The following is a 24,714-nucleotide window of genomic DNA, read 5'->3' on the forward strand; positions in this document are numbered from 1 at the left end:
TGCACACACACATATGTGGATCAATCGGAAACTTGCAGCGCCTGGCTGTCACAGAATTACATGATCATCCCAGAAAACACACACACACACACACACAATGATGGTCTTCAGGGAAATCATGAGTTATAAACAACAGTCCCCCCTAACGTCAGACACAAACACCCTTATACTCAGACACTTATCAGTCAGGCTTTGGCTGTCACACACACACACAGTGAACACTCTCACTGCCCCTTAAACACAGAAGAGAGAGGAGCCCTGAAGTCTGCATCAGATGATGAGGCTCTCTTCCGTCCAACACTGTATCATCCAAGATGAACACGTTTCTCAAGACTGTTTTACCCAGCAAGCGTCTTCTCCACAATACGAGAGTCCCCAGAAATTCGAATACAAGGAACAATTATTTGATGTATTTTCAAGAATTTGTCTGTTTGGTTTCAGTTTACAATTTTCTACTGTACAAATCACATGTTTAGACGAACAAAGATTTACTTTGATGCCTTGTGGTGAACTTTTCCCACACTTTAAAAAGGTAGAATGTTTGGACAATTTGTTTCTTTGTTTTGTGAAGCAAGTACAGCTTTTTCACCCAAGGAATATTCCACGTGCCTTAAATAACACAATACTTGGGACCCTTTTTTTACGCTGACGGACATTGGACTCAGATTGGCTACGTCTGTCTCGTCTGACGTAACACTTGCTAAGATGTATACTTACACAGTAGGGACCTTTTAAAAACACGACACTCTATGAACACAAGACGAACGCGAGGTGATGGACACCATGAACTTTGACCTGGGATTGGAGGACAACGCGCTGAAAACAAGTACATCGGGATCGCTTTTCTAGAAATTGTGTGTCTCCCGTCCTCTGTGAGATGTGAGATGAGAAAATCTCAGTTGTTTGGGTTTCTGTACATGTTTGGCCAGGGCCTCAAAACTTCATCCCTCACACCACCAACAGTTCTAGTTTGAACCACACTGGTTGAAAACCGATTAGCTAATTCCGCACTTTATTCTCCAAGAGTTTAACAGGCATAAAGGCAAACTAGAGTTATCCTCGTGGTGTATATATTCACAGCTCCAAATCTTAGATGAGCCAGATACCTATATCTGGAGTAATACTGAACCCACATTATCAGAACCACTGTGAATGAGTGGAGCTTTGCTTCAGGCTGTGCACAGCATTTACGTCACAGGGAAATGAAGAAATGATTTTGATGAATGCTTCCCTATGGGTGGTTGTGTGTGGCGGGGGGGGGGGGGGGGGGGGGGGGGGGGGGGTGGAGTGGATTGGGGAAGTAGCTCAGTTGCCTGAAGGCTCAGACTCACTCCTCTGTCACAGGAAATCTATCATGGCAGATCTCAGATATTCTCTAGGAAATATGGAAAATTTTCTTTCTCCCTATCGAACAGGAGGCCCCTTTTTATGCATGTTGCCTTTTTAAACTTTTGTTTGCTTGTCTTTGTTGGGTACAGGTGTTGGATGGGGTTGTGCAAAATATCGGGGCAAGATGCAATGAAGGATCGACTTGGGATTGTTACTTGAATGTGTCATATAGTGAGTGTTCATTTACTATGTAGCCAAAACAACACTGATTTGACTGACTTTACCACAACCTGACAGTGTAATGTTTCCTGTTCCATGTTTAGGTAAACAGGTTTATTTTCCTGGTTTACTGTTGTCTACAGTATCACACCCAATGTCTGTAATTATGAACAGAGTTAGAGAGTAATAACTGTTGTGCAAGTAAACAGGTAAACAGGTCTATATTTCAGAGAGGGAAAGGTTCATGTTAGACCCCTTTAGCAGACAGTGCAACGTTAACACATACCGTAGCATAATACTGTGTATGTGCAAACTACAACCTCTTGTTTCTATGAACTTACAAAGGCTGTGTCCTAATGGCTTTTAGTTGCTATATATCAAGGTTAAGACAACATTGTCATCACATTGCGAGAGTTTGGATCTCATGGAACCAGCTGTAACTTGTCACCAGTAGCAACAGAACCATACATTATGGAAGCCAACCATTGCTCCATGAAACAAACAAAATGTGAACGATCGTTGAACCAAATGATTACACAATTCGTCCTAAAAATGATTTAATGTAGTGGAATTACACATAATGACAACCATTTATGTAGACATAAATGCACCGAGGGGGCCAAAATTCAACAGTAATGGATTCACCCATGTTGGTGTCTGTGAACAATTTACTTCCGCAAAATACATAAAGACTTTTGGCCAATCCCTCAATGTGTCTCATCCTTCATATATTCATCCTAGAATGTCTTGAATGCTTCGACTGGGATTCTCCCAGACGGTGGTGTTTCTCTGGTCCTTCTTGACGTCGAATCCCAGAGCATCCTCAAATCTGTAGGCAGGTTGTGGATAACCGTTCAGTAAAGACAAAGAGAGAGCCAAAGTCAGGGAGCGTTTCAGAGCGCTTGGGAAGCAGCGAGCGAGCGCACCCCGGAGTCTCTGAGGACAAGGACTGCTGCCCCAGCAGCCTGGTGATGGACAGGCACTGTGAGGTGAGCTGTCACTGGCGGTAGGAAAACGAGAGCAGTGCCGTTACCCAGACGTGACGTCATGTCCTGTCGCAGTGTGTGCAGTGCGTGTGCGTGTGAAGTATGTGTTGGTGATAGAATTAAGGCCGCTTCCAAGGAAAGGACCCCCTTGTGACGTCGTGATTCCTCAAGGAGGCCGTTTGAAAGCCTGTCTTCGTGGCACAAGACTTCAGCATTTCGATTGTATCTCAGCCTTATCTTAGCAGATGGAGGAATGAGACTTATGAATGTAAGCATGCTAACGGTCTGACGAAAGCATTCCAGTCCTTCCATCGATGACGAGGCGCAGGTGGAGGGTTTTTTTGGTCTCTGTTCCATCGAGAAGAACCAAGAAGAATGAACACCATTGTCATTTGTTCCGTAAAAGCTCTCCTTAAACGTCACAATGTGTTAGTTGAGAGCACACGTGAGCGAAGAAGAAGCGATTTATTTAATAACTGTTGCATGTTAATTGACATACTACTGTACTCCCCATGTTTGTAGTTCTGAGGAGTGGAGGTCTCCAGGGTTGCGGTCGGAACTGTCTTTCATTGAAATACAAAAACATGTCATTGTCTTTGGGTGGCGCCACAAGAAACATTTCAGACAGTTGATAATAAAAAATACTTTTTTGTACCCAAACTGCATCTCAAGACGGCTGTGTGGACTTTCAATAGGCGACAACATTACTCACTTTCACAACTGAATTGCTTTAGGAAGAACGACAACCCTGCTGTGTGAGATCTAATAAAACGGCTCTCAAGATTTAGCGTTGTATCAACCTCAGCTGTAGAGGGTTTAATAACAGCAAGCTAGATAAAATAATCCATGGAATTAAATAAGGCTAATTTGACAAGTAGCACTGAAGCGTGTCCGGTCTGCTTGCTTCTGTTCTTCCTCCGAGTCAAATCCCTGTAGTAGTGAAATATAGATTCTAACAAGGTTAGGGATTGTTTGACCTCAAACAGTCACTTCATTAAATAATGGCGAACAGATTCCTCCCTGCTGCATGAATAGGACACAGACCAAGGTAGGACGCATAGGAGATACAGTACTATACTGGTACTGTATACGCGTGTAGGACGCATACAAGGGTAGTGTACAAACAGGGCTTTCATTGGTGAGAAAATGTTCTGCCCTAATGCGGACTGGCACTGCGCTGAGAACTCCATCTCCAAAATATGATCTGTCCCCTAATCAGATTTGATCCTAATCTTGATACACAGAAGACATTTCTGTCTGTCTCAATATACATGACTATGGGGAGACTGATGCTGGTGCTGTGGGTGTGATGTGTGGGGAGAAGACTTAAGTTTAAGCCCACCCCTTTGAAGAAGTGTGGAAGGGTTGACATGACACTGGGTGCTTGGCAGATCCTCGCCCCTGGCGACGTGATCCATCATGAGATAGCGGGGAGAGAAAGTGTGACGGCTCGTTTACACACACAGTCATGCCCAATATGTGTGCAAACGGCACTATGTCTCAGTAGAAGAGACACGTCCGATTAATTTCTTGGGAGGGATTTATTTCCACAGATTTCCAGCCATATGATCTATATGCACTGGCCTGAAGAAATAAAGCCTCCTGCTCTGCTGTTTCCTCTGCCCTGACATCACGCAACATGATCCAGCGGCGGCTGGAATATTCATATCGGGATGACAGGGCCATGGCCAGGGTACTAATCACCATCGCACAGACAGGCTCAAGTCCTGCTGTGAGATGCGGGCGTTTCGACACGGCTTTCTATAATGGGATGAGAGGGCCTATTCCGTGATTCTAAAGATAGCGTGAGAGACGGCCCAGTTCTTCCCCCTCGCCCAGACGAGGGGTGGAATGATGAGCTGATAACTATGTGTTGCCGTTGGAGGCCACGGCCCAGGCCGAGCCTGCCCATCAGATGGACATGGAGCTGTGCTTCTCCCTGTGCGGACTGGCGTCGGCAATCGCTGCAATCCTCCGAAAGTGCTGCCTCAGTGCTGCTCGATCCGCTCCACAGTTAAAGAAGATGCCACACGCCACACGCAAGCACAAACAAGAGCCCACAAGAAAGAAAACACACACACAAATAGAGTCTATTTTGCACACAGACACCAACGCATGATTGGACCATTGATTGAGGTCAGACAGGTGAATTGGCTAATTGGCTACATAATTAACATGGATAATTCTTTTTGGTGTTCGTGTAGTCGAGTGTCATCACCGTAGTGGTGACTCAGACCTTCACCCTGGAGCATCTGAGGACAGTCAGGAAAGCAGAACTGTTTCATAACCCAGGCTTCTGGAGAGAGGGTACCCGTGGGAGGACACTGGAACTCGATTGGCACTTCACAGAACCTCTCAGACTCTATTATCATTCAGCCTGTAAGTGGGTGTCGGATTCCTCTTTCTGTTTCTTACATACAGTCTAGAAGCAGTTTGCACCGGAAGGTTTCTGTTCATCAAAGGGCACCAAGGCATCTTCTACTTTTTTCTTGCCGACTTCTTTCTGTGTAATTCACAAGGTTGTCTTATTTTAAGTCGGTTTTGGTCCTTTGACTATGAAACGGCACCTCTACTTCATAGGCATGCCTAGAGAACTGCAAGTCAATAGCCCTTCCTGCAGTCCATTCAGCCAATACCGCGCCAGCCCATTAAGTAATGATGCGTTCATATTGTAAAAGCATTTGCACGTTTCCCAGAATATTGAGTTTATGGACATTGGGTTTAATGACGTAGTTTTCAGGACACTCAAATTGTTCTGGCTTGACCTATTTTCAGCGATAAAATTATTCACAACATTCGAAGAAGATGAGATCGCACTGAGGACTTATTCAATTCGGAGAACTACTCTGAGGCGCGCGGTATCCCTCCTCTCTGCCCGTCGTTTGTCTTCAGTTAATGGTCCTTCTGCAGCTCAAATGGGTGGGAAAGAGCGGCTTGATTCACTTTCATGTTCCACAACAGTTTGAACGCGGTAAATCGAATCAATTACGTTAGAAGCCGGCCGTAAAAACAACAATAAAACCTTTGAGCCAAAAACGCAGCTATAGGGCGTCACGTTGGCACGTTTTTTTTGAGGGACGCATATAATCACACAGATGGCAAGGGTCTAAGGCATTGAATTGGCTGTTCAGTCTTGATGCAAATATGGAATATAGCTCTGTGACTGCTTTGTGAACGGCTGGTGGCTCTGTAGCTGTCAGTTGCCAGGGAGGGCCCAGGTGTCTTAAATCAAATCATTGATCAATTTTGTACAGCCCTTTTTACAAGCAATGTCACATATGGCTTCACATATACCCATAGAACTGCACCTAAACCAACTGAAATCCTCCAGGAAGACAAGTAAAAACAAATTGAAGAAACCTTGGGAGGAGCAATTCAGTCAGGGATCCCCTACTCCAGAGATGGTTAGTGACACAGATGGTGTGGGCCCTCATAGCCCAGTGTGGTGCTGGTGTGGACTGTGGGACCTCAAAGACCAGTGTGGGCTGGTGTGGACTGTGGGACCTCATAGCCCAGTGTGGGCTGGTGTGGACTGTGGGACCTCATAGCCCAGTGTGGGCTGGTGTGGACTGTGGGACCTCATAGCCCAGTGTGGGCTGGTGTGGACTGTGGGACCTCAAAGACCAGCTGACTAAGTGTTCAGTGCTGCAGTATATTCACCCTGGTGTCAAATACAGTCAGGGGGTAGTCATGAGTGGTAAGCCATTTGTTAACTTCATTATAATACAATCATGTATTTGTTCATCACTTTATTCCATCCTTTATTACTTCCTTCCTTCTTTCCTTCCCCAATAATATGTCATTGTGGGGCACAGTCAGACTATATAAATCAGTATTCAAATAAAGTACATCACAGTTCCCCATTATGTTTGGAGACAACAGCAACTCTGTAGAAAGCTCTGGATGGAAGAGACTTAGCTATAATCCCATGTTCTCCCTCGGTCTGACTTCACTGGCTGTTAGAACTCAACTTGGCGAGAGAGATAAAGTCTCTGAGGGTTTCAGTCCACCTTCATCTCCATCTCCTTCATCTCTTTGTGTCCTGACTCGCTCCACTCAGAGCTCTGCTGGCTGCAGAGGTAGGGATCTGCCGCAGCGCCGTCACCGCTGTTTGAAAGCACCGGCAGAGATCCGAGATATCCTCACCGTCTCCGGTCCGATCAGACCTGGCAACCTCACCGCATGCAAACTATCGGACGTCTCAGAGGCCGTCAGTCAAGACAATGTTATCTGACCACAGCATGTCAAGTCCAATGATCTCTCAGGGCCTTGTTAGATATTGTTAGATGGATGTGTCCGCAATACTGCTTGAGTTGGTGTTGCGGACAGATTGTGTTCAAATTTGACTCGTTAGCCTGGTCAGGGACAGTGATCAGGTTTCTTGGGGGCCTGGAGACAGCGACTCAGACATGAACAAGCAAAATAGTTTATTTACCGAGCTCTAGCCATAAGGGATCATGATAAGGATATGCAGAGATGATTAAAACACTTGGAAAACAATCAAAACAGCAGAATGCAGAAAAGATGAATGAAAGGCACATTAAAAGATGCATATCAACTGAAATGAAAGAATACTATCTTATCAGGCACAAACACCAACAGTCTTTTTTTGACAACTTGGAAAAAAAGATAACATTGGCACAACCTTGAAAACCCATGTGTATTTTTTACTTGAGTGATAAATGTATATATCAGAACTTTGATGTTCACAGCCACAGATAATGTGTAACATGGAGTTTTGATTCTTGAAATAATTGTCACCTCTGGTTGAGGTTGTTATCGGCACAAAAAGGCACTAAATTAGCATGTTAGTAGGACAAAGTTTTCTTTTTCTTTGGGGAAGTGCATATTCCTTTGAACACACATACATACACAAACAACCGCCACATCTCAACCTAATATCCTTTTAGATTACATTTACATCATACTGTATGCATCTCTACAAGCTGACTCAAAGACCCAGAGGGGGTAACAAGTCCTGTAAAGCCACTATGACAGTTGATCTGTGAGGTCTTTTTATCAGTCATTCAGGAGGTCATTGTGACATCGTTCATCTGTGAGGACATTGCAGCCATTTGTTTTTGATGATGTTTCTGTAATGTCATGATGATGTACGTAGTCCTGCTCCTGTGGCAGTCTAAAATGGAGTGTTGAGGGCCAAACCGAAATCGCCCATTAGTACCTGGTCTCATGACCTTTGACCCTCTGTGGCTTCCGTCCGACCGTGACTTCCAATCAGAAGTCACGGTCCCAGTCCGAGAACTCCTCCTCAGCCTGAGGCTGCTCGTACGGGAAACGATCAAAGTTGATGTAGCAGGGGCCCTGAAGGAGAGGGATATGGAGACATGGATAGAAAGGTGAAGAGATAAACTGCTATTACTCGGGATGGCCGGTGGGATTAAATGCATTGAAGTGACACTGGCATTGAAACACTTGATTATGTGTTTAAAGTCCTTGTTCAAATACAGCCTCAGGTGTATATTTCCAACCCTAACTGGGATGTAGAAAAGGTTGGATGTACAGTAGGGTTGGATGTACAGAAGGATGGATGTATGGAGGGATGGGTGTATGGAGGGTTGGATGTACTGGGGGATGGATGTATGGAGGGTTGGATGTACTGGGGGATGGATGTATGGAGGGTTGGATGTACTGGGGGATGGATGTATGGAGGGTTGGATGTACTGGGGGATGGATGTATGGAGGGTTGGATGTACTGGGGGATGGATGTATGGAGGGTTGGATGTACAGGGGGATGGGTGGGCTGACCTTGCGTATGAGCTTGACTGTAGGAGCCTCCACCTGACCCACACGCAGCTTGTGCCAGTTCATACTGCTGAACCACCTATAGAGAGAGAGAGAGAGAGAGAGAGAGAGAGAGAGAGAGAGAGAGAGAGAGAGAGAGAGAGAGAGAGAGAGAGAGAGAGAGAGAGAGAGAGAGAGAGAGAGAGAGAGAGAGAGAGAGAGAGAGAGAGAGAGAGAGAGAGAGAGAGAACAAGGGAAAAGATATGGTAGAATATATTATAAAAAAGGGTGAGAACTCAGGACTTGGGAGTTATACAAATAGAATGTCTCCTCTCAATGATGTAAACACACAATTACGCAGGGTTCAGGTTGCTATGGTTACCTGTGGTTCCGGACATCTTTGATGCCGTTCTTGGTGTTTCCTAACCTCTGACCTGGCCGAGGCCTGCAGAGAGGAACACAACACCATGCGAGTTCAGAACCAAACACCGTCCGATAACCTAAGATGTCACCCCGGGAAACACTACAGTATAACCTCAAGCCACACCACAAGGGGGCGCCGTTCTCACCTGCACAGTTTACTGATGAGGGATTTGGCAGCCTCGCTCATGTAAGGGGGGAACTTAAGAACCCCGTCCAGAATCTTCGCATAAATCTTTTGGGGCTCTGAGCTGGAGAAGGGGGGACTGGAAGCAGAAAGGGAACGGGTGGTTAGATACGAGTCAAACTAACCAGCTAAATACTATCAGGTTATCTTCAGTCAGTGTGGGCTGTGAAGGGCTCTTTTAAAGCATTGTGGAGATTGATCGGCAAAAGCTGAGCTTAGCTGTAATGCAGCATGATGTAACCGTGATATCCCACTCATGCCCTTGCCGGTGTCATACTGCCACCTCGTGGTTAAATACGTTTGAAGTTCCCAAACAGCAGGATCAGACACGACAGGAGGAGTGTCAGCAGGGCAGAGAGAAACACACGCTTTGACCCAACCGGTCAGGCTGTGTCAGAGGTGACCTCAAGGAAGCGGGAAGGGAAGGTTGGAGACCCACCTCCCCACCAGCAGCTCGTAGACCAGGACCCCAAGGGACCAGAAGTCAGCCGCAAAGTCGTGGCCCTGGTTCTGGATGATCTCCGGGGCCATGTACTCAGGGGTTCCACAGAACGAGTAGGTCTTCGCACCCCGCACCAGCTCCTTGGCGAAGCCAAAGTCCACCTGGACACCCACAGAGACACACCTGAAGGCTGTGTCACAGCCACATGCACCGACGCACACACGAGCACAGCCCCTAAAAAGAACCCACCACTTTGATGTAGCCTTTAGAATCCAGCATCAGGTTCTCAGGTTTGAGGTCCCTGTACATGATGCCCTTCTTGTGGAGGTAGGAGTAGGCCTCCACCACACAGGCTGTGCAAAACACAGCGACTGGCTCATCAAAACGGCCCCTGACAAACACAGAGGATAGTGTTAGACTAGAATGAAATGGAATTCAATAGAAAGTGGAGACAGAGCCTTATCTTCTAACCTTCAGGTCTTATCTAACAATGCCTTTTCATCAATGCCTGATAACAGGGGGCAGGGGTCAGAGCGACGTGTCGCCTTACACTTCTTTGAGTTTGGTCCAGATCTCTCCTCCAGAACAGAATTCCATGACCATGTAGATGTAGCGAGAGTCCTTGAAGGCACCGTGCAGCCTAGAGAGAGAGAGAGAGAGAGAGAGGGGGAGGTTGAAAGAAAGGGAAGATGAGAAGAAGACGAAAGAAACGAGGAAGAACAGAAAGGTATGTCGAAGCTGGAGCGTCTGTGTCTCTTGGGTATTTTTCTCCTGTGAGACTGCATGATCAATGCTCTTCACTGATTGGCCAGAGCTGCGGCCCTGGCTTTGAACTATTGTTCAAATAAAAATTTACAGAATCTTTGTCCTGTGTTTGATCAGGTTTTCTCCAGCTGTGAGCCCAAGCCAGATATCCTAACAAAGGCTAGATGCGCCATTGTGTGTCAACCAGGCAAAATACCTCAAGTTAAGAAAACCCCACACAGCAGGTGAGGTGAGCATGCTAGTGAGAGGTCAAAGGTCTAACAGGTCAAAGGTCCACACGCTCTCTGGACAGTCACCTGACGATGAAGTCACTCTGGATGGCCTTGAGGATCCTCTTCTCAAACAGGACGTGCTCCTGCTGTCGCTTGGCAACGATCAGCTTCTTACTGACCCGTTTCGTGGCAAAGTATTTCCCATGGTGGATGGTGGTCACCTGGGGTGTAGGGTGGGTGGGTGGGTAAACAACGTCAACAAACAGACGAGTCAACACACTGGGGTTGGGCATGCTGTACAGTACACTGAAGGTGCAGGTCATTCGATATGAGGAGCACACAAAGGTACCAGCTCGACTCTGCCGAAGCCTCCCACGCCCAGGGTCACGTGCTGACCCTGGTAACGTCCCTCCTGGTACAGCACTGGGACCAGGTCCTTCAGCGTCAGAGAGGAGCTGGAGCTGGCCCAGAAACCACGGAGAGAGACACAGAGAGAGACACAGGGGGAGACACAGAGAGAGACACATGGGGAGACACAGGGGGAGACACAGGGGGAGACACAGGGGGGAGACACAGAGAGAGACACAGCAGGGAGACACAGGGGGAGACACAGGGGGAGACACAGGGGGAGATACAGGGGGGAGACACAAGGGGAGACACAGGGGGAGACACAGAGAGAGACACAGGGGGGAGACACAGGGAGAGACACAGAGAGAGACACGGGGAGAACAGGGAGGTTAGGACCAGATGCAGGATCTATGCTCAGGGGCGGGAGGAGGACAAGGACAGCGAGCCGCAGTGGAATGGCTCCTGTTTCTCTCTCACCTCGTCCTCTCTGGAGCGTCTGTCTGTTCCATGTTGAAGCTGGGGGGGGGGGGGGGGGGGGGGGAACAGAGAGCACAGTCACCAGAGAGAAAGATAAATAAAGAAAGACATATCGAGAGAGACAGAGAGAAAGAGAGAGCGTTAAAGAGGTGGTGTGTGAGAGAGAGAAAGACAGAGAGAGCAAGACAAAGAAAGGGAGAGAGAGAGAACGAGACGGTCGCAAAGACAAAGAGAGAGAAAGAAAGGCGGCTGTGTTTGTGCGCGTCTGAAAACGTACTCGTTGTGGAGCTCCAGGTGCTCAATAGGAATGGTCTCCTCAAACACCCTGGGACACGACAACAACAACAACACACCATCAGTCTTACGCTTCGGTAACATCTCAACAGTCGGAACCTTGGCCGAAGCAAGAACAAGCTTAAAAAAAAGACACCACTGGATGCCATGGAAGTGGTTCACTCTTACTCCTTATCGATGGAGAAACAGGTGACAGGGCCGATGGCAGTGCAGGTGGCTGTTCTTAGGATCTCTCTGCCAGGGACACACACACATACCACAATGCATCACACGGACCCACAGGGCATTAGAAAGAACCGATCGTACTTGGACAGCATTGTGTGAGACGGTGACCCTGTCGTCACAGGACAGGACGTTGTCACCATCTCCAGGCTTTTAGACATTCCTGTCTCCATGGTTACCGTATGAGGGCCAGTTCCCCGAAATGTTCCCCTGTGCTCATGGTGCGAATCTGCTTCTGCTGACCGTTCACCTTCTTAGTCACTTGGACCTGCAGGCACACACGCACACATACACACACACGCACACACACACACAGAGAGAGAGAGAGACAGCAGTCAAAGTTTCCCAGTGAAAAGGGCACTCGTGGGAAAGTTTATTCGAATGAACATTAAAAGAGACTAGAAGATTCTTCTCTACCTTTCCTTTGAGGATAATGTAGAACGTGTTGCCTTCAGACCCCTCCTTGACAATGACATCATTGTTCTGGAACTTCATCTGCACAAGACAGAAGGTCATCTGATCAGGAGGATGCCAGAGGGGATCCACAGACAGAAGATTCTGGAGCAGATCTGTCAATAATCTCAGTTTCATCAGCACCAGAGGACTTTACACGAAACAGTTCAAACTGCCGGGACTAAGAGGGTGAGTACAGGGGTGATTGACAGGTATGGAAGGGGCGGGACATGCAGACCTCCTCCATGGAATCTATGATCTTGGAGAGCTGGACGTCATTCAGGTCCTTCAGAGTGCGGGCCCTGAAATGCAAAATGCCAAGAGTTTGTCAAGTTAGAGATAGATAAATAAAACGATCGTCTTTCGTCAGACACTAGTCTGTTAAAAGGGTCGACAGTGGACACTGACGTCTTCAAGAAGCCCATGACTTGCTCTCGTTTCTTCTTGGACTTGTCAGTCATGATGGTCCTGTAGGTCTGTCTCTCCATGCACCACAGACGCACAGCTGTGCTGGCTGCAAGCAGAACAGACACTGGCGTTCAAACCACACTCCACCCATCCAACTCCATGCATGGTTACGAAAAGTCGATTCAAACGTTGTTTGATTTCGTTCATGCACAGCACCAAATACATTCATCAAACTGACCATTATCCATGACCTACGTTCATTTTTGTATCAAATCTTTCAGCATTAGCATAACTGGCCCTGTACGCGTAAGCAAGAAAAAAATCTTTACTAATTAGCATCTCTGAATTTCCCCTAGTCAGAAGGTCATTGTGTCACTGGCTCATGATAGCCATGGTCCCAGTGACAGTGTGTCCCACCTTTGACCGTGGCTGTACGCTTGCAGTTGTACAAGATGGCCAGCTCCCCAAACACATCCCCAGAGGTCAGAGTTCGGAGGTTGCGGCCGGCTTGGGTCACACGGAGGTCGCCGTCTAATTTGCAGAGACAAAGAAAGTTGTCATCATATGGATGGAACCATGAGAGACCGGCCTTTTCATGTCAGGCAACGGTGTGCTATTTTCATGAAAGGTTCATGCAGAATACATATATAAACACACACACACACCTGCTACGATGTACATGCGATCTCCCTCTGTTCCCTCTTCGATGACATCCTTCCCGGGCTTGAAGTCGACGGACACAAGTAAATCCACCATCATGGCGGTCTGCTCGTCATCCAGCCGACTCAGGAAGTCATTCTTCCCGATCGCCTTGACGATCAGACTGGTCTCGCTGGGAAGGTAAGGTAGGAGGGAAGACTGCTAGCTCAGCATTGACTGACATTCAATGACAAACATGATGGTCGCCGTGACGACGCCATGTGCACAAGCAAATCACCCGATGGTCTTCTTGACCCTGGTCTGTGTGATCTCCAGGTCTTCGGGGATTGGCTCGGGGGCCATGACGGCCGCTCGGCTCATCCTGACCTCTGGCTCGCCCTCATAGCTGTTCTTCTGAGTGGGGAACTCTGGGAAATGTAGTGCGGTCATGCAGACAGACAGGTAGAGACCGACACAGTGAGAGACACGGTGAGAGACATGAGAGAAGGAGATGGAGATGTAGTTCAAGACAGTTATGAATGTAATAAATGATCATTGGAGACGTGTTTAAATACAGTTAGAGACATAGAGACACCGAGAAATGGGTGAAGACAGTGTTAGAGTTAGCGACAGAGTTCGGAACAGACATGACCACACATGCTGGTGCAGGGACAGGGACAGAGTTGCTACGAGCACTGGCACAAGTCAGACAGACACGTTTCCAGGGGAACAGGTGTGTGTTTTCCCGTCCTACCGAGGTCGTGATAGTGACTCTGCAGTTCCTGGAGCAGCTTCTCCTTCTCCTGCAGTCTTTTCTCTACAGGGAGGAAGGAGAGGATAAGCGGGCGAAAGTTGTGGTCGTAACGGTTGATGTTATGGTTTGCGATCCCAGTTGCCTTCACCATTATGGTGATTGAGGGGTTGAACTTGGTCACTGGGTAATGTTCCAGTTTACAACTTTAAGGCCCAGTTTCCCAGACATGTATTAAGCCTCGTCCTAAAGTAAGAGAAACATTCAGTGAAGGTCTCCAAGGGAAAGGTTGTTCGTTTCGGACTATAGGCTTATTCCATGTCTGGGAAACTGGGTCTGAATGTATTATTCTGGCTGATGTGGTTATGGTTTCATATATAAATGTGGTCAAAGTCATTAGTGGTCCTAGTGGTGGTCATGTCTCTGTTCGTACCCAGATCCTTGTTGTGGTTCTGGAGCTCCTTGTTGATCAGCGTCTGTTTCTCCAACTGCTGCCTCAACTCCTCCAACTGGTCCCCCATGACTGAGGGGCACACACACACACACACACTAACGCATGCACATACCAACACACACTAGAACAGCAGAACTCCATCCTCCACAGGCCACACGTTTGGTGAGATACAGTTCTCCTACGACACAGTCCAGAATGACAGCCTTCCGCACCAGCTACGACACCAGTCTGTCCTTAGTCTCTGGAGCCGTAAGCACACTATATGGTGTGTGTGCCACACACACACACACACACAGGATGTCACACGAGCCCCAGCGGGAACTCTCCATCCTCATAAATAATGGACTGTAATGTGGTGCAGCAGCAGGGGGGCTGTGCTGCTGCGCCCTGCTGGACGAGTCATGGAGGACCTGCCCCACTTCCTGTTCATGCACACTCATGACTCACCGTCACGCCTGTTGATGGAACGTGTCAATAACACCTTTGTGTTTGCACGTTTGTGTCAGGTATAAATAGACCAAAGCCAGTTGACTTGGGATTGGGTATTTTAACACGAACGCACGCGTTCACACACAGACTCACGCACCTTGGAACCAATAACACATCAAGCGCCCTATCCACTGTTTCCATTGCTGTGTTTACTAGAGCCTTGACTGTGAGGGGCTCCCCCCATGCTGTTGGTCTTGTCATTATGAGGCGGCTTTACCTCTGTTGACAGAGCACACGTTAGCATGACCACAAACTCATTTAACCAAGCGCACACATCCATACGCATCAATGCAATCCAACCCTGCAGCAATTAGTTCAGCACCCTGCTCTTCACGTGACCCCGATTGCCTTTCTCTCTCCCTGAACATTGAACGGAGCAAAGATTAGACACGGTCGTAAAGTTCCCCAGCCAATTACCGAATGAAAAAGAGGAGACTCATTTTGGCATTCAGAACGTTGTTTCTTCAAAGTTAATTATCGTGAATCCTGACTTTCATGTAACAAGGGTATGAGTTCAATAACAGGACCGAGTGAAATGCAATCATAACAAATGCACAGTCCAGTCTCTTTAAATCAATTGTTTAAAAGGTGCATTTTGAGTTGGTGTCCAAAAAATTGCAGGTCCACTTCCGGTGTGCATTTCCCAAAACCAAGACATTCACCGAAATCCTAATCAACAGCCTTCCTGGAATCTGCTGCTATATTGAGAACAGGGGGTAGAAGAGGATGATTGCCTTCACTGCCTGAGTTAACCACCCAGAAATGATTACCTCCCATAAATACCTACTTAGCCCCCAGGCATTCCACAGTCACAGCCCAGGTCCATTAATAGGGCATGCCTGTTGCTACTGGGCCCTCGCAGGTCTCAGGGCGTTTCACAGAAAGTCTGGACTCACCTGTGGGCTGTGTGGAGACGAGCGAGAGGGAGCGTGTGCGTGGCGTCGGCCGTGGATCGCATGGATCTCCGCCCGGAACGAACGGATCCTCCCTTCAGCGTGCGCGGATCCACCCGGACAGGTGAAACACACCGAAACCTCCCGGAAAGGAACTCTACACGACGAGATCCCGGATCTCTCCAGTCCCCGTACGGTCTCACCCACGCCTCTTCAGAAACCTCACTGAGCGTTCCGTGTCTGACGTGACCTAGTCCTCCATCGCCTCCTCCCTTTCTCCTCCTCCTCCCCCTCTCTCCCGTCTTTCTGGGCCTGATCAAGCACTCTCGGCCCTTCCGTTTTTTTGTTGTTGTTGTTGCCGTCGCCAATTATCTCCTCGTTCGTTCTCTCTCCCTCCCCCCCTTGCGTTCGGTTCTTCTCCTCGTGTCAGGCTGCTCTGCTTGCTCGGTGTGCTGGATCATTAGCCAGCGCCCCGGGCTCCTCCCAGCACACCAGGTAGAGGAGGGCAGGAGGAAACAGGGAGGAGGGAGCGGGAGGAGGGAGCGGGGAGAAAGGAGAGAGAGGGGGTATGCACTGGGGGGGAGGAGAGAGTGAGGGAGCGGGGAGAAAGGAGAGAGAGGGGGTATGCACTGGGGGGGAGGAGAGAGTGAGGGAGCGGGGAGAAAGGAGAGAGAGGGGGTATGCACTGGGGGGGGAAGGAGAGAGGGAGGAGGGAGCGGGGCCGCAGACCGGGGCTGAGAAAGAGAGGATTGGAGGTTGACGACCGACGCACGGATGGAGGGGAAGGCAGGAAGGGAGGATGGGGGGGGGGGGGGGGGGGGGGGGTGAGAGAAAGAAGAGAGAAACGGGGGGAACGAAGAACACAGAGAAGGAGAGATAGGACAAGACAGGCCACCGCGGTTTATCCTCGCCCATGCCCACCTGTGTCAACAGCAACAGACCTTGAGACGCAGACAGGGCCGTAAAGACAAAACAATTCAATATCAGACCCGTGCTTACCAGCACCTCCCCAGAGGACGCTCGCACACCGAAGTGATAAAATAGTGTTACGAAATACCAACTTTTAATACCATTTCTGAAACACTTACGCCTTGCCCAGTCTTTTCGAATCCCATAATGACTCCTGGAAACGGTTGCATGTACGCAGGATCAAGATAAGTGGAAAGAATCTGTTTTAATTCCCTACAAACACGTGATCCAAAACGACTGGATTCTTTCCAGAGCATTATAGTTAAATAGGGCTAAAAGGTTAGCATTGTGACAGAGTGTGTGGGCTTTTATTGTCTTCTGTTAATTATTGATACCTGCCTGGTTAATCAATACCTAAGGACATTTAACAACCTGCAGCGGCCAGATGAGAGAGATCCAGTCCCAGGTGACCAGTCCTACCAGTATAATTACATTGTTCCACCCAGATGATCTAGGCCCTAGTGGATATGAATAATCATAACAAACCCAAGGTTACAATCTGATGTTCAACATCTAGCAGTCTGAGAAGATAGGTGAAGGAAATGAATGGTTGAATCCTGTGAAGAAGTGGAAAAACGACATTCAATGTTGACATTCTTTTTTTTGTTGGTTACTTTATTGAAGAATACAAATTGATATTTAAGTATGAAGTGGTATTAAAAATGAAATGGTAGGTTGACAGTTGAAAGGAAAACAAATAATGCAGAGTGAGGTTTAGTTAAAATGTCACAAAACGTTTCTGCTGTTACTTTAGCCTGGCAGTTCACCAGGAAGTGTGTGTAGTCGTGCATGTAAAACTGCACCTCTGTGCTCGTTCCTCCCTTACACTTATTGTTGCTCTTGCACAGTTCTTGGACGTGTGCTTATTCCGTTTGTACTTAATGCCCATTAAATGGAAAAATGCAAATACCCGAGAAGTTCTGGAACAAAACTGAGATTGTCAGCAGGTTGATGATGGTTGAATCACAGAGAAACATTCAGTAGCACAACAGACTTCAAACAAGGGAGAAATAAACCCCTCAACAATGCCTAAACTGAGTTCTGCGACAGGACATCCTGCACACACAACTCCCAGGCAAGAGTATGTTTCTGGGATCTCTGCCCAGGTGGGCAAATTACCTTCTTCACAAACTCCATCCCTTTTAATGCCAGCGTACCTTATTAGGGTGTTAACATACACACTTATCAGAGCTGATAGGGTTGGGCATGCCAGGGAACAGTGCCATAGGTGAGGTGTACAGGATAATAAACAAGCCACATACTGTAGGTCTTGCGCTCCAGTAAGGCAAACTGCTGAGGTGAGCTTGGTCAAATAGAAACAGGTAATCATATCGAACTAGTGCACGGCCAACTCGACCAGCAGCTATTAACTCTTTTTGGAACATTTCAGTCGTATCAAATTTAGGAGGGCATTTTAGAGAGTTTTAAAAGACAGACAAATTGGGACTGGTCTTAGCTGGTGTTGAACAGGCTTGAAGAGCAAAGCACGCTCGTTTTCACATCATATCTCTTCAACTGCATCTCCAGTGAAGCACTTCATATTCCGATTCGGAGCAAAACGGCTAATCCAAAAGTGGCTGTTTGGATACATGCATTTCATGGTTGATCACTTCCTTCATAACCCTGTCGACAATACTAGACAGGCTCTGTCTGTCCTATCCTGATACAGCAAAACAATAAATACATCAGATACATTCATGAATAATCAATCCCATAATAAATACATTCTTTAAACAGTGCACATTTCTAATCAAAACAGATCATTATTACAGTACTTTCATTAAGGGTGAACACAGACATGTCACACACACTGTGAAACACCATTGAATAAATGTGGTGTAAAATGATGATCTATACTACATTTATCCTTCTATTTTTATGTGCCATTCGTCTTTGGGAAAATACTTCCACTTCAATTTCAATTGTGTTATGGCAGCTTATGCGTTTGCATGTTGGTGTGTTTAGCTTGTGTTGCTGTGACGTGTGTAAGCCTGGGCTCTGTAATGTTCATCCTACTAAAGCTAAACCCACGTGTACTGAGACAGTATCTTGTCCGTTCAATGCCCAATAACACCGCAGAGCAAAACGACCACATCAACCAGCAGTCTCATGGAAAGCAATAAACATGAAGGTCAGCATAGTAACACGCCAAAGTTGTTTAGGTCCAAAATGATCTTGGGTTTTCAAACTTACTGAAAGGCCATCAACGACAAATAGATTGGTTTTCAAACAAACCATGGCCAAGGAATGTGTATGCTCAGGAACAAGTTGCAATGCAATATTCCAGCATTCATTTGGGTAAAAAAAAACCCTAATAGGATGACAAGATCAAAAACTCAACAACAATCAATAAACCAATATTTCTGTCTCAGCTTGATAACAAATTCTGACAGTTTTCTTATCATGGACGAGGATTCTTAGCATTATCATTTATAACATTCTATACAATTTCACACATTAAATACATCATAAAATGTCTTCAGCATTAATACTTTCGCTCTATTTCCTTCACTACCACAAGAGCTTAACCATTGTCAAGTTACAGCAATACATTTCTGTTTGGTCTTCAGAGAGCATGATGAAGATAGCGAAAAGAGGGATTCAAATATATCAATATTTCAAACGCTGGTTCAAGTTTCTCAAGTATATGAAAAGACAACAGAACTTCAAATCGCTTGACCATAATTAACACAACCATGTGGAGACTCCTCGCACAGAGTGCAAATGTTCAATATCTGTCTTGTTTTAGCTTAGGTAAGAGTTTTCAGTAGACAGTACGCATACGTGCTGAAACTAAATCACTGTGCCATAAAATGGTCTTAACAGTTAAACTGTTAGGTTCCCACCTGTGAACAATCTAAAATCCTGCCCTAGCTGCATCAAAGGAATTATTCATGTCAACTTTATCTACAGTAACTTTAAATGGGGTCACGGCAAATGACAAACTAAACAAATCAGTGCATTTGAGCTCCTTACTCTAGTCGGGCCGACGGATGAGAACCTGAGATGGTGAAGAAGGGGGTTAGCGGGAGAGTTCAAGTGCACTTGAGCTGGAGTCGGCGAGCCCCGGCATACCTGGGCGCCCTCTTCCTCCCCTGGGACGAGGGGGCCGGTGCCGTCAGTCCGCCAGCTCCTCCTGGCCGCCGCAGGCCCCCTTCAGGGCCCCGGGGTGCTCGAAGGCCGCCTGGATGAACTGTCCGAACAGGCGGTCCATGTAGCCCTCGCCCCGGGGGAACAGGCCCTCCAGGAAGCCGATGTGGCCGCCGTGCGACGTCACCAGCAGGGCCACGTTGGGCAGGCGCTGGGCCACGGCCACCGGGATGGCTGGGGGGAGGGCGGGGGGAGGACATGAAAAGACAGGGGGAGGGGAGCGAGGTGTGGGTGGAGAGAGTAGAAAAGGGGGAGGGATGAAGGGAAGAGAACAGGACGAACATGTCACCTGGCATATGTAATGAGCGTCGAAGACGAGGGACAAAGCAGAGAAACCAAAGGGGGAAACGTTTATAGTTGTGTATGAGTGTGCGTATAATGGACCCAGGGGTCAAGGAGACGGTCGCTCAGCCAGGCCTCTCACCGTGCTTGGGGGAGAAGGGGTCGTCGGCGGCGTTCAGGCACAGGATGGGCACCGTGGTCTTGGGGAGCTTGTGGACGGGGCTGGCGTCGTGGTAGTATTCCAAACACGACTTGTAGCCAAACATCACCGAGGTGTAGCGCTCGTCGAACTCACGGATGGTACGCGACTGGACACAACCGAGAGAGAGCGAGAGCGAGTGAACGAGTCAGAGCAGCGACGGAGATCGTAACAACAGAGGACAGAACAGCAGACTGAGTTCAAACAGAAAAGAGACATGGAGATTTGTGTACCTTCATCACATGCTCCATATCAATCACTGGCTCCAGGATTTTTCTGTGCCTGGGAACAAGACACAGAGGATAAGAGACAGCCGGAGATTGAGGTGGCTAAATGAACGCACCACGTCAACATATATATATATGTATATATATAAAAAATATCAAATAGAAATCAGTGTATCCATGGCAACGGCACCGACCGCCCCCGTCTCTCACCTGCTGATGGAGCGGCACAGGTTGGCGGCGAGGTGCCGGTTGAAGAGGAGGCGGTTGATTGGCTGCTCCAGGGAGGCGCACGACTGCAGCGTGTCCCAGCTGACGGACATGGCCAGCCCGGCAACAAGCCCCGCCTCCCTGCCCATGCGAGCCAGGTAGTTCAACAGCAGCATGCTGGGGGATGAAAGGTGGTCAGAGGGCACTTCTACTGTTACTGTGGCACGCAGACGGGATCACTAAGACAGCCTGAAATCTCAACGTGAGAGGATGAGAGGAGAGGGGAGGATGGGGTGTGGCTCCGGCCGAGGAAGGAGGGATGACAGAGGGGTAGAAGAGGGAGACAGAACAAAAAGGGGGAGGAGAAGGGGAAACGATGTAGCAATGCGCGAGGATGGGAGGATGACAGAAGGAAGAAAAGGAACACAGATAGAGAGAGATAGAGATAGAGAGAGAGAGAAGAAAGAGAAAACATCTCAGCATCTGGACGCCCTTCGACTGAACCCTCTGCCAAGCTGATTCTAAAAGCAGGCGAGTTTCGGAAGCTCACTTCCTCTCCCAAGGACTCGGGCCCATACCCATACCCATCACCATCACCAGCTAAGAGAATAAGGTTGTGCTCTGTGGCGAGGGGCTGACTCACCCTCCCAGAGACACGCCGGTGCCCAGCAGGGGGGCCTGGGGCAGGAGCTGCTTCACATGCAGGACCACCGTCTCCAGGTCGGCCGTGTTAGCTGCACAGAAGGTCACAGGGGTCTGGGGAGGGAGGGAGGGCTGCTTACCGGTGTTCATGTAATATCGCAATGCTGTTTTTTCTATTCCCAACTGAAGGGGACCACGCGTCCCCAATATCCGACCCGTGACCCGTCACACTTACCAGAAGCTCCTCTCCTCCAAAGCCTCGGTTGTTGAAGACCACGCACCTGGGGGGGGGGAGAGAGAGAGAGAGAGAGAGGATACCATCTCACACGGCAGCAGAACCAGGACACCGTGAGTTCAAATCTGGGTTAACGCATGAGCGGTGATGGGACTCGACACGGGGGTTGGGGGAGGCTCCTGACCTGTAGCCCCGGCGGACAGCCTGGCTGACGGCGTGGAGGACGTAGGTCTGCTGGCTGTTCCCCGTCAGCCCCGGCAGGATGAGCACCGTGGGCCGAGAGGGGGCCTCTGGGTAGGCATTGCTGACCCCGTTGTCCACCCAGTCCAGAGAGATCTGGCCCCCGTCTGGAGTCCGGATCAACTCACTGGAGGAGGGAGGGAGGTGGGGGGGGAGAGAGAGAGAGAGACAGAGAGAGAGAGAGACAGAGACAGAGACAGAGACAGAGAGAGAGAGAGAGAGAGAGAGAGAGAGAGAGAGAGAGAGAGAGAGAGTAAAGGAAGGAGAAAAAAGAACGACAATGTCAGTCCACAAGGGGGTGCTCTTGGTCTGAACATTGACTGGCATCGGCATCAGCCCTTGGCCGGAGCCATGAGGACGCGCTGGGGGACCTTACTTCCTGTAGGCGACCTTGGGACTGGACTTGATGAAGACCCTGACCAGGGTCTGGAGACGCCCCCCCCAGCACCAGGGTGTGGGGCTGAAACACTCGTCCACCACAGGACAGTGCTTCTGGAGGAAATGTCGAAATGCATCGCTGCACACCAGAACTGGTGTCTGAAGGAGGGAGGAGGAGAGGGAGACAGAGAAGAGAGGACAAGTGTCAGAGCACTTGAGAGAAATTGAGGACATAGGTGGATGTGTAACAAGTAAGTGCATGGTGTGTGTGTATGTGTGTGTTGGAGCGAGTCTGAAGAATGAGATGAAACAGAAAGGTGTGTGAAACTGCTATACTGGAGCCGCTCTTGCAGTATGCTGGTTGACGTAGCACAGACAAACTAGAAACAGAAAAAAAAAGACAAACACTGCATGGAACTGAATTCAGCACACACAACACACACACACAGTTCATGACGGGCTTTACTTGGGCAGAGGAGAACATCTACACAGATGGATTGGGGGAAAACAACATGGTTTTGATGGAGAACACCTTTGGCTGGCCATGATCGTCATTTTCTCCCTAACAGCCTTGTCGTCACCTGACAACCTGGTTACTCTGAAATAACACGAGGATGGACAAGGTGAATGCCCACAGATGGCGGTAAGAAGCACTCAGGGAAAGACTAGGGGGAAATGAGACAGAGCACAGCAGCTAGCACTAAATATGAGGCTCTGAAACGGAAAGCTAGAAGACAAGTGCTCCTAACAATGGTTTCTCGCCGGCGGGACTAACCTGGCCCTCACGACCCCAGAAGTAATAGAGGGCAGCGGTGATGGCGCCGAGGACCACTGTGCAAGGCTTGGACAGAAATTCCAAACATTCTTTCCATAGCTCGGAGTGAGACAGGAGCATGACTAGGCGATGTCGTGTTACCCACTCTGCTTAATTTACGGAAGAAAAACAAAAGGTCACAATACTACCAAACTAGGTGCAGACATAGATTTGACGATGTACTGTACACGTTTGCTATATACAGAAGTTAATTTAAATGCAAGCGACGTCTGTAACGGGACACTGTTCCAACCCAGTGAGCTTTCCGTCAACCTGTCTGTTATAAGGTCAAATCCGTTATTATACATAGAGTAGCCTTCCAAGCTAGGCAAAGTTGTTGCTGTTCGCTAGCCAGCAATAGAGTACGACAATAACTATTTCGCTAACAACATTGGCATTACCTTTACAGCAAATCGTGTCCAAGTAAACGAGCTGATCGGTGGGCTAACTTAAAATACTGATAGCCGTAGTGCTAACAAGGCTACTTCTCTTTCACACGGTTTGATGAAGACAACACAAAACCAGGACAACCACGTAAACAGCGGTAAGTCAATTCTGTCAAAGGTCGACTGGACGATGGTTCATAAACTTGGCATTTGTCAACCTGCCTTCACAAGAAACATCTAAACGTTATTTTCGGGTGATTTCTTCTCCTACGCGTGTCAGGTTGTCAAACAGTATTTTTTTAAGTAGTTAGAAATAAAATCAACCTCAATCCGAGGAAAAAAATATCCAGTTTGCACACGATTATTTATTGAACCAGCTGACCGGGCCCGGCTTCTCAACTCTTCTTCGTTACGTAGCATACAGCACAAGTAAATAAATACCCTACAGTCTCCACCTACTGTTCCGGGGTGAAACAGGACACGTAAACTTTGTATTGAGTTCTGTAGATTCAGCCCTAAAGAGTGGTTGATAGTAAATATCTCACACAGTAAGATCCCAGCAGTAAGATCAACCTGTCAAGATGTTGATATGTAGTGTGCCACTCACAGACTAATGAATAGACGACCACAAGTACAAATGACATAAACATATCTTTATGTCGATAGGTAAAAAGTGTTCAAATCTGACCACGGTTAACAGCTGCTTTAACATCTGTTTATTGGAATGTGCAACACAAGAGCAATGGTCTTCTAAAACAGTGGCTTAGGGGATGCATGTAGGTTGAAGACTTTCTTAGTCATTAGAGATGTTGGTCTTCCTGCAGCAGCAGCAGCAGCAGAAAAGCTCAGAAAGACCAGCAGTAGAGAGACCTTTGCTTCTTGGGTCTCCCTGTGGAAGGAGCCTCAACTGAAAAGGAACAAAGGCAACACTGTGTGAGGAACTTCTCCTGGACTGCAATCAGTAACAGTTTCAAATGAATTCAAATGGGAGAAACGGTGCCCCCAGTTCTCGCGTCTGAACTTGGTGCTTTCCTCCAGGTTGAGCTTGACTGACAGGGGTTTCACAAACTTAGCCGAGGAGGAAAGTCCGCCTCACCTAAAGCGATTGGCTGCAACAGGATAGAGGGCCTTTATATATATGAAAATCATATAAATGTAATAAATCGGAGGAATCTTCTCACTTCTCACAGCATCAGAATCTGAGTAGAATCATCCACCCTAGACTCATTTACCCTTAACTCCTTTCCAAATGGTT

At 48.0% G+C, this 24,714-nt stretch overlaps 1 protein-coding gene across 1 annotated transcript; it reads right to left on the reverse strand.

Annotated features, from left to right (window-relative positions):
• Positions 1 to 6,946: 6,946 nt before the first annotated feature.
• On the reverse strand, positions 6,947 to 23,691 carry prkg3 (protein kinase cGMP-dependent 3). Its single transcript, XM_067241764.1, is given in 32 exon segments — positions 6,947 to 7,856; positions 8,301 to 8,376; positions 8,659 to 8,721; positions 8,846 to 8,962; positions 9,323 to 9,486; positions 9,575 to 9,716; positions 9,876 to 9,965; positions 10,387 to 10,523; positions 10,652 to 10,763; positions 11,128 to 11,166; positions 11,405 to 11,452; positions 11,590 to 11,655; positions 11,823 to 11,911; positions 12,061 to 12,138; positions 12,335 to 12,398; positions 12,505 to 12,610; positions 12,922 to 13,035; positions 13,170 to 13,336; positions 13,420 to 13,554; positions 13,861 to 13,960; positions 14,328 to 14,417; positions 15,734 to 15,825; positions 19,831 to 20,023; positions 20,274 to 20,439; positions 20,564 to 20,612; positions 20,768 to 20,941; positions 21,408 to 21,520; positions 21,642 to 21,687; positions 21,826 to 22,008; positions 22,258 to 22,418; positions 23,035 to 23,180; positions 23,475 to 23,691. Coding segments are annotated over 31 exon segments (3,381 nt in total). The 5' UTR covers positions 23,155 to 23,180; positions 23,475 to 23,691; the 3' UTR covers positions 6,947 to 7,769.
• Positions 23,692 to 24,714: the final 1,023 nt, after the last annotated feature.

The sequence above is a fragment of the Osmerus mordax genome, chromosome 8, assembly GCF_038355195.1.
Source record: "Osmerus mordax isolate fOsmMor3 chromosome 8, fOsmMor3.pri, whole genome shotgun sequence".
NCBI classification, from domain to species: domain Eukaryota; kingdom Metazoa; phylum Chordata; class Actinopteri; order Osmeriformes; family Osmeridae; genus Osmerus; species Osmerus mordax.